The sequence below is a fragment of the Suncus etruscus genome, chromosome 13 (assembly GCF_024139225.1).
Source record: "Suncus etruscus isolate mSunEtr1 chromosome 13, mSunEtr1.pri.cur, whole genome shotgun sequence".
In the NCBI taxonomy this organism is placed as follows: Eukaryota; Metazoa; Chordata; class Mammalia; order Eulipotyphla; family Soricidae; genus Suncus; species Suncus etruscus.
The window spans coordinates 98682842-98697653 of record NC_064860.1 but is presented as its reverse complement, the minus strand read 5'-3'; the positions used below and the strand labels follow the sequence as shown (position 1 = coordinate 98697653).

Sequence of the window (14812 nt, the reverse complement as noted above, 5' to 3'; positions counted from 1 at the left end):
GCCTGTGTCTCCCGGCAGGGGCCTGCGCACAAAACTGCCTTTTCCCTTTTCTAAGCTCCAAGAAAGCAGGCGGCCGTGGCCGGCCCTAGAGCCACCGTGACGGGGAGCCCGGCCCCCCTGCCTGCGCCCCAGACCCGTCCTCCCCGCCTGCAGCCACCTGCCTGTGCTGCCCTCCGCCCTTTCCCCACCTTCCAGGATCTCGGCGCAGCCTGCTTGAGGGGGCACGGGGTGTGGGGCGCGGCAGCCTGTTCCCCCCACTGGAAACAGTAAATCTAGTTTGGTATTCTGTGTCCGGCTGGCTCGGTGGCTGCGCGGCGGGCTGTGCCCCCGGCAGATGAGGGAGGTTCTGGCAAAGTTGGATGAGCCGTCCTACCACGCGTCCCGTCCCGTCCCGTTCCGGTCCCGTCCCGTTCCGCTCCCTCTCCCCCCCCCCCCCGCAGGTATTTGGGTGGATGGGGGACGGGCCGCCAGGGACAGGGCAGGGCAGACCCAGCCCTGGGCCCCACGCGGCAGGCAGCGGGGCCTGGCCCTCGCCCTCGCCCAGGCTGCACTCGGCGCCGTGCTCAGGGGCCGGGCCGGGCCGGGCGGGAGCTCCCGAGTCGGTGCCCCTCCCCTCGCCCCGCCCCGCCCCCGCACGCCGGGCCCCGCGCACGCGCAGCCGCAGGCCCCGCCCACCGGAAGGCCCGGCGTCCCGGAAGCCGCGCGGCGTCGGCGGCCGCGACCGACCCCCGAGGAGGAGGAGGAGGAGGAGGAGGAGGCGCCGCCGCGGCCCGAGCATGGCGGGCACGGCGCTCAAGAGGCTCATGGCCGAGTACAAACGTGAGTGTGTATGAGGCGGGCCTGGGGCTCCGCCGCCCGCGCGAGCCCGCCCCGCCCCGCCCCGGGCCTGCGGGGCCCGCCGCCCCCCGCGACACGGCCGGACATGGACACGCGCAAGCCCACACGACAGGCACCCGCTGAATGTGTGCCAGCACTCCCGCGCACACGCTGACACCCGTGCGACGATGCCTCCAGAACTGGGTGCGGCCACGCCGGTGGGGCGTGTGTGGGCAGCTCACAGGTGCGCACGTACATGCGGCCACACTAGGTCAGGTGCACATACATGTCACAGAGTAGCCCTCAGGCACGTATCTGTACACACGGGTCACACTACAGCTCACGGCGCACATACGTACATACATACATACAAACACATACATACAAACAGAACAGGCAGCCGTGCTGCAGCTGTGCGTTGTTGGGATGGGGCTTGGTAGGAAGCCAGAGGGGTCAGCTTCCTGTGAGGGAGGCCCAGGTTCCAGCCCCTGGCCCCCTGCACTCCCAGCAGTGACACCAGGAAGGTCCCCGTCGGGCAGAAGCACCCACAGCTGGACTGCGGTGGCAGGCGTCCTGGGGCACTGCCATCTGCCACCGGCCTCTCTCCATCTCCGGACTTCTGCGTGGCCCCTAAGCTGGCATCTCCCGCGTCCCTGGCAGTCCCTGCCCTGTGCCCCCCGCTGGGATGTGCCCTCTACCTTCCAGCTCTGGGCTCCGCGTAGAGGGAGGGGCCGAGGCTGGCAGCCCCTGCCGCCTGACTTGTGCACTCCAGCTGTGGTGGGAAGGATGGTGGGTGTCCGAGTGGCGGGCCAGCAGCTGACGGTGAGCACCTGCGTGTCAGTGGCAGGGTGACCGCTAGGTGGGGGTAAAGGGTCCTTGTCCCTCTGCTCCAAGGGTTGTGTTTGTCCTCTCCCTGCGCAGAAAGAATCAGTCAGGCGCCACAAGGGGCAGTTCTGGAACCACAAGGGGCTGCGGCCCAGCTCAGCTCCCTTTGCCTTTCTGAGTCAGGCCCAGGACCTGCTTAGAAGCGCAGGCAGCTTGTCTTGTCACCGTCACCCACCGTGTGTGTCGCCCGCACCCAGAGCCTGGTGACAAGGGGCGCAGGTGCGTCCCACTGGGGCAGAGCTGGGTGCCCCGCAGGTGCAGGCCAGCTGGAAAGGCTCCTCTCTGTGGTTTCCTGCGGCTGCTGCAGGCCCCGGTGCCCTGGGCGTGGGGTGTGGCACTCAGCCTCAGCCCCTCGCTCAGGGGTAGGCAGCTCCAGGCACCTTGCCCTCCTGGCCAGCTCCATTCTTCCCCGGTGGCAGCCTCGGCTGAGGTGTGGCTTCCCTCTAGTTCCCCCGTGCACCCCCTTCCCAAATAAGGCCAAGTTGATCCCAGGCCGGGTGCACCTGGGAGCTGAACCTGGAGCTGGCACTTCTACCCTCCAGGTGCTGGGCGGGCATGTGCTTCCTCCCTTTTCTCCCAGAGCCTCACCTCTCACACAGCCTAAGTCTTGGGATGGTTCCCTTTTTTTTGGGGGGGGGGGCACACCACACCCAGCAGCGCTCAGGGGTCACTCCTGGCTCTGCACCCAAAAATCGCTCCTGGTGGGCTTGGGGGACCAGATGGGAAGCCGGGGATCCAACCCAGTCTACCGCGTGGAAGGCCAATGCCCGCTCCAATGTGCTACTGCTCCAGTTCCATGGGTGGCTCCTTCCTGAATCTGGAAAGGCAAGACAACAGGGAACCTGGAAGCTAGGAAAGGGCTAGACATGGCAGCGTGCAGGCACCGTCTCCGTCTCTGAAGTCCCATCCCACCTGTCCACTCCACACCTGCCTGGGACTGGGGGAGCAAAGAGTGGGAGAAGAAGCAGCGAACCGGCCCAGTGGGAAGCGGAAAAGGCCACGGCACTCCTTACAAGACACCCTGGGCTTTGTCCATGTACCTCCTTCCTGCCCCCCACATCACCAGGAGAAGCACAAGCTGCCCTCAGACGCTCACGAGGCATCATGTGCCTCTGGGCAGCCGAGGTAGAGTGGCATGCACACTGGCACTGAGGCAGTGTGGCAGCTGGGCTGGGCTGAGCTGAGCTGGGCCCGCCCCAGCGGATGAGAAGCTCCGGGCAAGGCTGCGAAGGGCATGGCTGCCGACACTGTCCACGCAGCCAGAAGAGTAGAAGAGTCCGCTGGAGCCAGCTTGTGCAGTGCCGCTTTCTGGGCGTTCCAACAGGCCTTACAGGCTGGGCAGTAAGAGCATAGCAATAAGGTGCTTGCCTTGCACGTGGCCGACCTGGGTTTGATCCCTGATGCCCCATATGGTCCCCAAGCATGCCAAGAGGTGGGGTCCCAAATGCCCCACCGCAAGTAAAAAAATATAATGAGTTGTTTATGTTTTAAATTAAAATTTTGGGAGGATGGGGGGCTGGAGAGATTAGGGCCTTTGCCTTGCACGCGGCCCATGCAGGTTCAGTTCCCGGCATCCCCTATGGTCCCCCAGCCTGCCAGGAGCGATGTCTGAGCGCAGAGCCAGGAGTAACTCCTGAGCACTGCTGGGTATGGCCCAACAATTAAAAGAAAAAAATTGGGTTTGAGGAGCTTGAGAGAACACAGCAGAGACTGTTTTCCTTGCATGCAGCCAACACAGGTTTGTTCTGACTCTCATCGGGTCCCCTGAGCCTGCCAGGAGTAGCCCTGGACCTTGTTGGTGACTGGAAGCCAAACGAACAGTCCAGCTGGCGTCAGTCTTCGGCAGCTAGCACCCAGCTCCGAGGAAACTCGTTTGCTTCTGGGCTACTTGATCTTGCTTCTGCCAAGAGGCACTGGGCCAGTTCCACCTCTTTGAACCTGCTCCTGGATTTTCCTCAGATGCTGCGTCCCTGTAGCCTGGGAGCTTCCTTCCACGTTTCCTCCACCCTGTCTAGAGTCCGTCTCTCGCCGCCATCTTCTCCCATTAGTTAACACCTAGCGCATCGCCTCTGGTGACGTGGAATCGTTCGTACCATGGAGGGTGGACAAGCCTCATCCGTGGCTCCTTTCAGGGCCCAAACCTGTGTTTCCAGCAGGAGTTCTGGCAAGTCCTGCAGCCAGTAGAAGGGGAAGAAGCCACGTTGCCCACCAAAGCGTTCCACTTACATCCCGGTGACCCGCCCCCCGCCCCTCCCCCTAGTCTTGCCAGGCCAGATGTACTGAGAAGCCAAGGCCAGCGGCAGGCCAGTCTGATGACCCACTGTGACACTGGCACTGGCACTCCAGGCTTTGGGAGACCAGGAGCATCTGTTGCACAGACTGTTCTTCCTTCCTTCCTTCCTTCCTTCCTTCCTTCCTTCCTTCCTTCCTTCCTTCCTTCCTTCCTTCCTTCCTTCCTCCCTTCCTCCCTTCCTCCCTTCCTTTTTTTTTTTTTTTTTTTTTTTTTTTTTTTTTTTTGGTTTTTTGGGCCACACCTGGCGGTGCTCAGGAGTTACTCCTGGCTGTCTGCTCAGAAACAGCTCCTGGCAGGCATGGGAGACCATATGGTACACCAGGATTCGAACCAACCACCTTAGGTCCTGGATTGGCTGCTTGCAAGGCAAACGCACTGTGCTATCTCTCCGGGTCCCTCCCTCCCTCCCTCCCTCCCTCCCTCCCTCCCTCCCTCCCTCCCTCCCTCCCTCCCTCCCTCCCTCCTTCCCTCCCTTCCTCCCTCCCTTCCTTCCTCCTTCCCTCCCTCCCTCCCTCCCTCCCTCCCTCCCTCCCTCCCTCCCTCCCTCCCTCTGTTCCTCCCTCCCTCCCTTCCTTCGCCAGGGCCAGCATTGCTCAGTGCTTACTCCTGGCTCAGCATCCAGGAGTCACTTTTGGCAGTGTTTGGGGGACAGGAGGGGCCTTACGTAATTGCCCAGGATCAAACCCTGATTGGCTATTTGCAAAGCGAACAGCCTAACCCGCATATCTGCTCTGGTCCTCATATCTCTTTCCACAGAGGCAGAAGTGGTCTGGCTTTTGTGCTTTGTCACACAGACTGTCCTGTATTTTGCTGGGCTGGATTTGTTTTTATCCCAGATAAAAATGTTCTTTCCTTTTTTTGTTTTTGGGCCAAATCTCTGAGTGGCACTCAGAGATTATTCCTGGCTCTGCACTCAGAAATCACTCCTGGCAGGCTCGGGGGACCATATAGGGTGCCAGGGATTGAATCCGGGTCTGTCCCAAGTCAGCAGTGTGCAAGGCAAATACTCGACCACTGTGCTATCTCTCTGCTGTCTTCAAAACTTCACTTGGCATTTCTTGAAGTGTGCCTTCTTCTAAATTATCTTACTTTTCTTTTTGGCTACACCTGGCATTGTTCATGTTGCTCCTGGCTCCACATTCAAGGATCATTCCTGTCAGTGCTTGGGGGACTGTATAGGATGCCGGGGGCTGAATGTGGGTTGGCTGTGTGTGCAAGACCAGCACTCTCCGTTCTGTGCTTTCACTTTGGCCCTCACAACTCATTCCTGACCACTTGGACCAGTGCTTCTCAATTATTATCTCTCACGCCCCCCTAGGAAGAAGAAAACATTTTTTGTGCACCCCCCCCCCCCGTGCGACTGTAAATAGTACAGGGGTCTCAAACTCAATTTACCTGGGGGCCGCAGTAGGCAAAGTTGGGGTGAGGCAGGGTCGAATAAGGGATTTCACAAAAAAAAAAAAAAAAAAAAAGGGACAGCGGGCAGGAGCAGCAGAAATGATGTCTGCGCTAGGCGCAAAGTATTCGCGATTATTCACTTACCAAATATTCGCAATAAAAAATTGCATTAGGGGGCCTGGAGAGATAGCACAGTGGTGTTTGCCTTGCAAGCAGCCGATCCAGAACCTAAGGTGGTTGGTTCGAATCCCGGTGTCTCATATGGTCCCCCATTCCTGCCAGGAGCTATTTCTAAGCAGACAGCCAGAAATAAACCTGAGCATCACCGGGTGTGGCCCGAAAACCAAAAAAAAAAAGGAAAAAAATTGCATTAGTAAGAAAAAAATTGTATTAAACATTTGCATACCCCGAACGGAACTGCTCGGAGTATGCGAATGTTTAATGCAATTTTTTTTTTTTGCTAATACGATTTTTATTGCAATTATTCGGTAAGCGAATAATTGTGAATACTGCAATACTTCAAGGCCGGCCGCGGGCCACAAAATGTGTGGCCCATGGGCCGTGAGTTTGAGACCCCTGAAATAGTATCTTTATTAAAAAAAAAAAACTGGGGACGACGAGGTGGTGCTAGAGGTAAGGTGTCTGCCTTGCAAGCGCTAGCCAAGGAAGGACCGTGGTTCGATCCCCCGTATCCCATATGGTCCCCCCAAGCCAGGGGCAGTTTCTGAGCGCTTAGCCAGAAGTAACCCCTGAGCATCAAACGGGTGTGGCCCGAAAAACCAACCAACCAATCAAACAAACAAAAAACTTTAACCCGCAAACCAAAAATATATAAAATCATTTGAGTTGATTTCTTTTTTCTTTTTCTTTTTTTGGTTTTTGGTTTTGGGGTCATACCCAGCAGCGCTCAGGGGTTACTTCTGGCTCTATGCTCAGAAATCGCTCCTGGCAGGCTCGGGAGACCAAATGGGATGCCTTCCTTTTGCATGCAAGGCAAATGCCTTACCTCCATGTTATCTCTTTGGCCCCTGTGAGCTGATTTTTTTTTTTGGTGGAGGCCACACCCACTTGATGTTCCGGTTACTCCTGGGTAAGCGCTCAGGCTCAGAAATTGCCCCTGGCTTGGGGGGACCACATGGGACACCGGGAAATCGAACTGCAGTCCGTTCCTTGGCTAACGCAAGGCAGACACCTTACCTCTTGTGCCACCTCACTGGCCCCGTGAGCTGATTTTTTGGTTTGTTTGTTTTTTTGGGCCACACCCGGCGGTGCTCAGGGCTTTATCCTGGCTGTCTGCTCAGAAATAGCTCCTGGCAGGCACGGGGGACCCTATGGGACACCGGGATTTGAACCAACCACCTTTGGTCCTGGATGGGCTGCTGCTTGCAAGGCAAACACCGCTGCGCTATCTCTCCGGGCCCGAGCTGATTTTTTTTTTTTTTTTTGATTTTTGGGTCACACCCGGCAGTGCTCAGGGGTTATTTCTGGCTCCAGGCTCAGAAATTGCTCCTGGCAGGCACAGGGGACCATATGGGGCGCCGGGATTCGAACAGATGTCCTCCTGCATGAAAGGCAAACGCCTTACCTCCGAGCTGATTTTTTAATCAGAGGTGATGTCTGAATTAATGGCTACAATGAGCATGTTTTGCAATGCATAGTGAAGTGGCGTTTGAAGCAGGATACAGCAACTCTCAGCTCCCGAGACATACAGAGACATAATCACGGGTCTTAGCTTGTTATGACTATTTGCCGAGGTCAAACGCGCCCCCCCCTTTACAGAGCCTCGCGCCCCACTATTTGAGAAGCACTGACTTAGACTAACCCCGCCCTGTGGCACAGACCTGTGTCTCATTGGGTTGTCTGAGCTCTAGTGCTTTGCATCTACCAAGACGGGGGAGCAGCTGGTCCTCTCTGAGGTGTGCATAGACCTCACTACCGTGTCTGCTTCAGAACATGGTGCTCTTGGTGCTGTGGACCCAGGGTTGGAGCCTGCACTGGCTGTGGGCTGAGGACAGTTTGTCCGTCTTAGAGCCGCAGGAGCATCAAACCTTCAGACTCGTGTGATGCAGGCGGGACCTGGGCCTGCCTCTGGTCAGACTGTCCTGCTGCACAGCGCTCACCATGGCCCTGGGCCGGCTTGATGCTGCCCGTGCTGTGTTGTGGAACCTCCTGAACGGGCGAAGATGGGCATCCAGCCCTGAGCCTTCCCGCCTGGCCTCTTCCTTGGCTGTAGACTTGCTAAGCACGTGGGTGGCTTTCTGTGTTTTCAGATCTCCCCAACTGTGCCCCCTAGCTGGGGGGGCCTCTGAAGATCCATGGCCATCTGGGCCGGTTGAGTGCAAAGCCCGGGGTGTTGCTGCTGCTCAGCCCTGTAGGCCCAGGCTCCTGTGCTCAGGCTCCAGCTGCAGTTTGCCTGCATGGTTTCCCGGCCATTCCCAGGGAGCTTCAGGAAGTTTCCCTGTGGACTTGCTCTGTTTTTTTGGGGGGCCACACCTGGCGGTGCTCAGGACTGACTCCTGGCTCTGCTCAAGGATCGCTCCCCACGGGGGGCATGGGATGTAGCCTGTATGTAGCACATTGTATGTACTGTGGTGAGGATCTCACACACTCTGGATTTTTCTCCCACTCCTGTGTCCACTGTCCGCCCTGCCCTGACTGCGTGGCTGCACCCCAAGGTGGGTCCTGTCCTGGCCCCTTTCTGAGCCATGGGGCTCTTTGCCAGGCACTCAGAGCTGAGCCGTAGCTCATGGCTCCTGTGGCCCACGGCAGGGCAGGGGTGGCAGCTCCTTTCTGCCCTGCCAGCTGTCCCCAATTCCCCGCCCTCCCTTACTCTTGTTTCTTTTGTTTTGGGGCCACACCGGCTGGGGCTCAGGCCTTACTCCCATCTGCACTCGCACTCAGGGCTCACTCCCAGTGAGGGACTATATGGGGTTTTGGGTATGCAGGACCAGCACCCTCCCTGCTGTGCCCTCGCTCCAGCCCGTGTCCCCCCTTCCACGTCCCCCAGGACTTCTCAGAGCCGCTGCTGAATCTTGCCCAAACACTCTGGTTTTGGCTATGTCAGGATAGAGTTTGGGGTGTTTGAGGCCAGAGGTTAGGCTCTAGCCTGGCCCTGGCTCCATGGCCTGGGCCCCCTGCTGAACTTGGGGGGCCACCGGCCCCTGGCCCCCTCTGCTCCCCTCTGTCAGGTCGTGGCCAAGCCCAGAGGGTCAGGCATGGCCACCTCCTGACCCCTTCCTCCCTAAATCCTGACTCCCTCCCCTGCCCTCTGTGAGTCCAGGAGGACTGGAGAGGTGGAGGAGGAGAGATCAGACGGCGATGAGCAGACCTTGGCAGTCGAGGCGTGTGCCGGGACTCTGGCCTCTGCCCAATCTGTCCCCAGAAAGTGGACCAGGCCAAGAGAAGCGTCTGAGGTGTGGTCGGTGCAGCCACTGCCCTTCGCCTGCCACTCTGGCCTGCCTTTGGGACACACAGCATTCATGGGGCTGATGGTTCTGCAGTTTCCAGAGCTTTCTCAGAACAGACCCAGGCAGTGGGTAGACCTTCCACCCACCATCTGCACTCCTCTGGCTACTCACCGGGTGCCTCTGGGGTGAAGCCAAGCCTGTTCCTGTGGGCTGGGCAGTGCCACCTGGTACCCAGCTGTGCCTTCCCGTGGGCGGCATTGGCCTGCGCATAGCTGCCTTATACCCCGTGATTTTGTGGAAGATGGTTACTAGTCAAGTGCGTGCGTGTAAGTCTGTGTGTGGTTGTGTTTGTGACTGTGTGTGTCTGTGGTCTGCACCGAAGCCTCTGGCCATATACCTGGTCCCCTTGCTGTGGGCTGTTGCTTACCATTGCGTCTGGTTTTGTTTGCAGAGTTGACGCTGAATCCCCCGGAAGGAATCGTGGCAGGTAGGCCAGCCCCTCCCTCTCCTCCCCTCTCCCCCTCCCCTCTCCCCCTCCCCTCTCTGATGGCGTCAGCCCCAGCCGCTCCCCGCCCCCGCCGTTGGTTCCAATGTGCCCTTCTCCCTTGCAGGCCCCATGAACGAAGAGAACTTCTTCGAGTGGGAGGCGCTGATCATGTGAGTGAGGGTGGGACTGGGCTATGTCTCTGCCCAGCGGGTGGGCCAGGCGAGGCCCTCAGCGTGTTCCAGGTCCTGGCCCATGGCTGGGGGCACAGGTCCAGTCCCTGGCGCCAGGGTGGTCCCTGAACACATGGGGGCGGCCCAGACCCACTGCAGATGAACGAGGCCCAGTCACATGTTTTTCCAGACTGGGAGCCACTGAGCTACCCTTCGTCTCTGCTGCCATTCCTTTAGTGTCATACACACATGCACACGTGTGCTCAAGTGCTCATGATGACTTACACACACTTGCGTACAGCCACTTGCACACTCACACGCTCTTTAAACTTTATTGGTTGGTTGATTGATCTTTAGGCACTGCTGGGGGTCTCCCTGCCTGCCTGCCTACGCCCGAGGGCCGAGAACTGTGGGGGGGAACATCCAGAGCCAAACGAGAACCTGCTGAGGGCTGGCCCAGCGGTGGTTTGGGCGGCATTCCTTCTGTGGGCAGGATCGGGACAAGGCACCCAGCTCTGCGGGACTGGTAGTGCCTTGGGCTCAGGGCGCGGGGAGGTCTGCAACCCTCTCTCCTCATCCTTTCTACGTGGCTCGTGTGCCCTCGGAATCTGGGTGCTCTTTGCACTAGAGAATTGGAGTCCACTCTGTCATGGCTCCTGTGCTTCGCTCTGGCGTGTGGCAGGGGCGGGGGGTGCCCCACTCTGGGGTGGCCCGCTCACCCGGGACGCCTGAGCCCTCGTTTGCCTGGCTGTTGAGGGCCAGGTGGGAGTGAGGCACGATTCTCGGCAAACAGCTGGGGCCCTGTTTGTGGGGCGCCTGTTTGAAGAGGGCTTTTGCTCTTCGCGGAATTCCCCGGGCCCCCGGCCGCTGCCTCTGTGGGTTTTGGGTCCGTTCCAGGCCCTTTCACGAGCACGCGGCCGTTCACAGGCCGACCAGTGGTGGCGAGGAGGGAATTAACTGTCCTCACAGGCTGCCGCGCCCCTGTTCCGGCACTGCTGGGGGTCTCCCAGCCTGCCTGCCTACGCCCGAGGGCCAAGAACTGGGGGGGAACATCCAGAGCCAAACGAGAACCTGCTGAGGAAGCTCGTGTGCTGCCAGGTGTTTGCCTGGTGCTGTGCCCTCGGGCACCTCTGCCCTCTGAAACTGCCCAGAAGTGTCTGTACCCCCACTCCTGCAGCTGCGGTGGGCGCTGTAGAGATTCTGCGTGAGGGGCCATGTCCTGGGCTCTGCCTCACCGGTGCCCACATGGAGACCCATAGCCCCCGTTTGTGCCCACCTTGCCACTGTCGTATCTGTGGAGGCACCGAGGCACAGGGGTATGGTTGTGGCCACGCCTGGTGTGTGTGGAGTCCCTGACACAGGGTGGCACCCTTGGGTCTTGCCTGGAGGCTGTGTGTCCCCACTTCAGCTAAACTCTGGCCCTGGAGAACTTGTGTCCCAGGACAGCGCTGGGGTCTCCCTCTGACTGTCCTGGCTGCAGGGGCTTCAGGCCACCTCATGCATGCTTCCTCCACTCTCTCCCCCAGGGGTCCTGAGGATACCTGCTTTGAGTTCGGAGTGTTCCCTGCCACCCTCAGCTTCCCGCTCGACTACCCACTGAGTCCCCCGAAGATGCGCTTCACCTGTGAGATGTTCCACCCCAACAGTGAGTGCAGCTGCGGGCAGGGCAGGGGGCGCCGTGTGCACTGAGGAGTAAGGGCTGAGGGGGTGGAGATTTGGGGGCTTCTCCACCAGCACGTGCCCCATCCCTGTGCAGCTATGAGGTAGGGGGTAGGGCATGTGCCATTGAGTTCGCGTGCTGAGTCCTCATGGTGATTCCCAGGTCAGGCATGTCGGGGTTCACCTGGGCTTTTGGGAGCCCCACAAGGTAGGCAGGCGAGCGTCCTATAGTCAGTGGAAACCCCCCTGCCGTCTAAAGGTGGGTGACACCAGCATCGGGTACGCTTGAGCCTGCTGTTGGGGTCCCAGGGTGTCTCTGGAGAGGGCCGAGTGGAGTGGGAGACGCTGCTCGGGAGGGTGGGCACAGCCTGGGGGGCACCAGAGCTCTGTAGGTTGTGGGGCTCCTCTTGCCGTCTTGGTGGCAGTCACTTGGGCCCTGTCCATCCTTCTACCTGTTTATGCTTCGTGTCCCTGTGTTGCTGGGCAGGCTCTCACACACTCAGGCTCACCCCAACCCATCCCTGTCTGTCCATCTGTCCCAGAAGTTTGGGGCTCCTTGTCCTGGATGTTGGACATAGGTGTGCACAGACCTCTACCAAGGAATGTTCCTGATTTTGGGGGACAGATAAGAAGTGAGATTTTTGGGTCCTCTGGAAGATATTTTTATTTATTTACATAGGCTTTGGGGCCACACCCAGTGGTGCTCAGGGGTTCTCAGAAATCGCTCCTGGAAGGCTCTGGGGACCCTATGGGATGCCTGGGACCAAGCCAGGATCAGCTGCATGCAAAGCAAATACCCTCCCACAATGCTATCGCGCCAGCCCTGGAAGCTGTTTTCATTCTGCCATTCTCAGGGTTCTTCCTGGCTCTGCTTCCAGGGATTACTCCTGGCAGGCTTGGGGAACCCTATGGGGTTCTGGGGATGGCACCCGGATCAGCCTTGTACAAGACAAGTGCCCTCCCCTCTACTCTTCTCTGGCCCATTAAGGCCTCTCCTCATTGTTCTAGTACCCCCCCCCCCACCCTTGTCAGATCAGTGCAGACAGCCACGTGGCTCAGGTGCGGGAGCTTTGCCCCTTCTCTGTGTATTTGGGGGTTCTGAATGGCCCTCGGAGCGTCCACTGACACCCTTGGCATCGTGGTGTGGCTGTCCTTGGTGGTGTGGTCTGTGCGTGAGCCGCACTGATCAGCGACGGGCTGCCCTGTCCTGTCCTGTCCCATCCCTGGACATATGGTCCTGCCTCTCCGGGCTGTGGGCCGAGGGGGCACCACTGCCCTGCCTGACATCCCCTGCCACCCTCTGCCCTTCGCCCTGAGCCATATCTCTACCCTCAGTCTACCCTGATGGCCGTGTGTGCATCTCCATCCTGCACGCCCCGGGCGATGACCCCATGGGCTACGAGAGCAGCGCTGAGCGGTGGAGCCCCGTGCAGAGCGTGGAGAAGATTCTGCTGTCCGTCGTCAGTATGCTGGCAGGTGGGCTTCATGCTCCCCCTGTGGAGGCGCGTGCTGGGCGGAGGGAGCCAGGCTGGGGATGCCCTGGCATCAGGCTCCTGGGCGCAGCCTGACCCTGGGCAGAAAGGAGTTGGTGGCTGAGTAGTGAGGCATGAATCTGGGAAAAGGTCGAGTCGGGGGGCCGGGTAGGTGGCGCTGGAGGTAAGGTGTCTGCCTTGCAAGCGCTAGCCAAGGAAGGACCTTGGTTCGATCCCCCGGCGTCCCATATGGTCCCCCCAAGCCAGGGGCGATTTCTGAGCACATAGCCAGGAGTAACCCCTGAGCATCAAACGGGTGTGGCCCAAAAACCAAAAAAAAAAAAAAAAAAAAAAAAAAAAAAAAGGTTGAGTCGGAACACAGCCATCCTGGGTACCAAGGGCTCATCCGAAGGGGCAGAGCCGCCCTGCAGGCAGCTGGGCACCACTGTCCTCCGTCCTGGCACCCACTCACAGGTGCTTGTGCTCTGCCCTCAGCTGCTTCTCTGTCCTCCCCTGTGTGCTTGGTCCCTGTGCCCTTCCTGGTGTAGCTCTGGAGGCTGATACTTGGTTTCTTTGAGCTCTGGGCTGGGCACATTGTCTGCACCTATATGCTGGGAGCAATAAAGAACAGTGGGACCCCGGTGAGAGCAGGACCCTGAGGACAGTGTGACAATGACGGTGGCAGAGGAGCTTGCTGGGGTTGTGGATATTGTGGCTTTGCTCTCCTGCCCCCCCTGCTGCATCCCGTCTTGCCCCCTAGCCCTGCCTCTCTCCTGTCCTGACCTGAGCACTGGGTCCCCTGTGGGCAGCTTAGGACAGGCGGAATGGGGACACTGGGTGCCCGGCCCCCGGCGCTGACTTGCCATCAGCGCCAACCTCGCGTCATTCCAGAGCCCAACGACGAGAGCGGCGCGAACGTGGACGCGTCCAAGATGTGGCGGGACGACCGGGAGCAGTTCCAGCGTGTGGCCCGGCAGCTGGTGCAGAAGTCCCTGGGGCTCTGAGGGGCTCCCGCTGCATCCTCGTAGGACAAGGCTTGTCCCCAGCCCAGCCCGCCCTTCTGAGCAGGTGTCCCGCCACCAGGGCCAGGCCGTGTTGTGTCCTTGTGGCTGTGGTATGCCACGCTGGGAATAAAGACTCGGAGCCATGAGCCTGAGCCTCGGGAACCCTCCCGCGCCGCTCTGGGGCACAGGAACCTCCACTGTCTGGATGCAAGCGGGTGTCTGTCCGCTGAGGATGGTGACCGGAACACGCCATTCTGGCCCGCCCTCCTGCCCAAGGAGTCGGATGCACCCTGTGCCTGAGTTGTGTTGCTGTGGCTGCTGCCTCCGCAGTGCCTGCGGGGATGGAACAGGCTGGGCTGTGCAGGGACGTGGGAGTGACTGTCCCACCCAGCTGAGCTGTGTCCTATCGGCCAACCCAACCGGCCTCGGGATGGGTGGGCACCTGCCTGTGAGCACCTCGGCCCCATCTGGAGATTGCTCAGTGGGGCGTCCATGTGGGTCCCCCAGGATCCTAGGTTCTGGTTCTGAGCCCGTTTCTGACTTGAGTGTGAGCCTGGCTAGCCCGGGTTAGGGGTGGTGGGGACAGCCAGCCCTGATTGTGTGGGGACAGCATGGAGCGGACCAGGGCGTGTCCCATGAGTTCCCATTCCCCCACGAAGGAGACACTGTTATCACTTGAGCCTGCCCGCAGCAGGGCAGACAGTCACGTGGCCCCCTGTGTTCTCTGGGTCCTTCTCGGTGTCCTCGAGGTGCTTCTCACACGGGAGGTGTGGGCACAGCTGACCCTATCCTGCTCGTCCAGCTTGGCCGTATGGTGCTGGGTTTGGAAGGAAAAAAGACCGTTTGGAAATTGCCCAGCCACACGGGAGAGGGTCCTGCGCCCAGTGCCCCTGAGCCCTTCCACCCTGCCCACACCTGTGCCCACATTGCCCTAGCACGTGCTGGCACAGCCCGTTCTGTCCTCGCTGGGCCAGACAGCTCAGGTGTGCAGCCTGCAGGCCTGAGCACGCCCTCCGGAGCACCCTATGTGGGGACCTGCAGGGGCTGGTTCTTGGCAGCAGACTCGGGCCTTGGCCGGCCCAGAAAGGCCCCAGGGCCTGAGCCCGCTGCCCTCGGTCCCCCATGTCTCGGAAACGCCTGTCCAAGGTCTACTCGCAGTGTCCGTCTCCAGAGCCATCCCCAAGCAGCCTCTGGCACAGTGGGACAGGGACTTGGTTCAGA

At 59.8% G+C, this 14812-nt stretch overlaps 1 protein-coding gene across 2 annotated transcripts; it reads left to right on the top strand.

Moving 5' to 3' along the window:
• Positions 1-680: 680 nt before the first annotated feature.
• Positions 681-13737, top strand: UBE2G2 (ubiquitin conjugating enzyme E2 G2). 2 transcript variants are annotated; one of them, XM_049785452.1, is made up of 6 exons: positions 681-819; positions 9251-9286; positions 9411-9456; positions 10983-11101; positions 12451-12591; positions 13479-13737. In XM_049785452.1, the coding sequence occupies exons 1-6, from the start codon at positions 777-779 to the stop codon at positions 13589-13591; spliced, it is 498 nt and encodes a 165-aa protein (XP_049641409.1). In that variant the 5' UTR covers positions 681-776; the 3' UTR covers positions 13592-13737. The 2 variants fall into 2 exon arrangements, with proteins under 2 accessions (XP_049641409.1, XP_049641410.1); XM_049785453.1 differs by lacking the exon at positions 9411-9456 and having other exon boundaries at positions 773-819.
• Positions 13738-14812: the final 1075 nt, after the last annotated feature.

Bases quoted from the DNA above. Each gene is read 5' to 3' on its own strand.
- UBE2G2 (XM_049785452.1), top strand. From the start codon at position 777: ATGGCGGGCACGGCGCTCAAGAGGCTCATGGCCGAGTACAAAC. The intron at 820-9,250 runs GTGAGTGTGTAT...TTTTGTTTGCAG, and splicing joins GCTCATGGCCGAGTACAAAC to AGTTGACGCTGAATCCCCCG. The intron at 12,592-13,478 runs GTGGGCTTCATG...GCGTCATTCCAG, and splicing joins CGTCGTCAGTATGCTGGCAG to AGCCCAACGACGAGAGCGGC.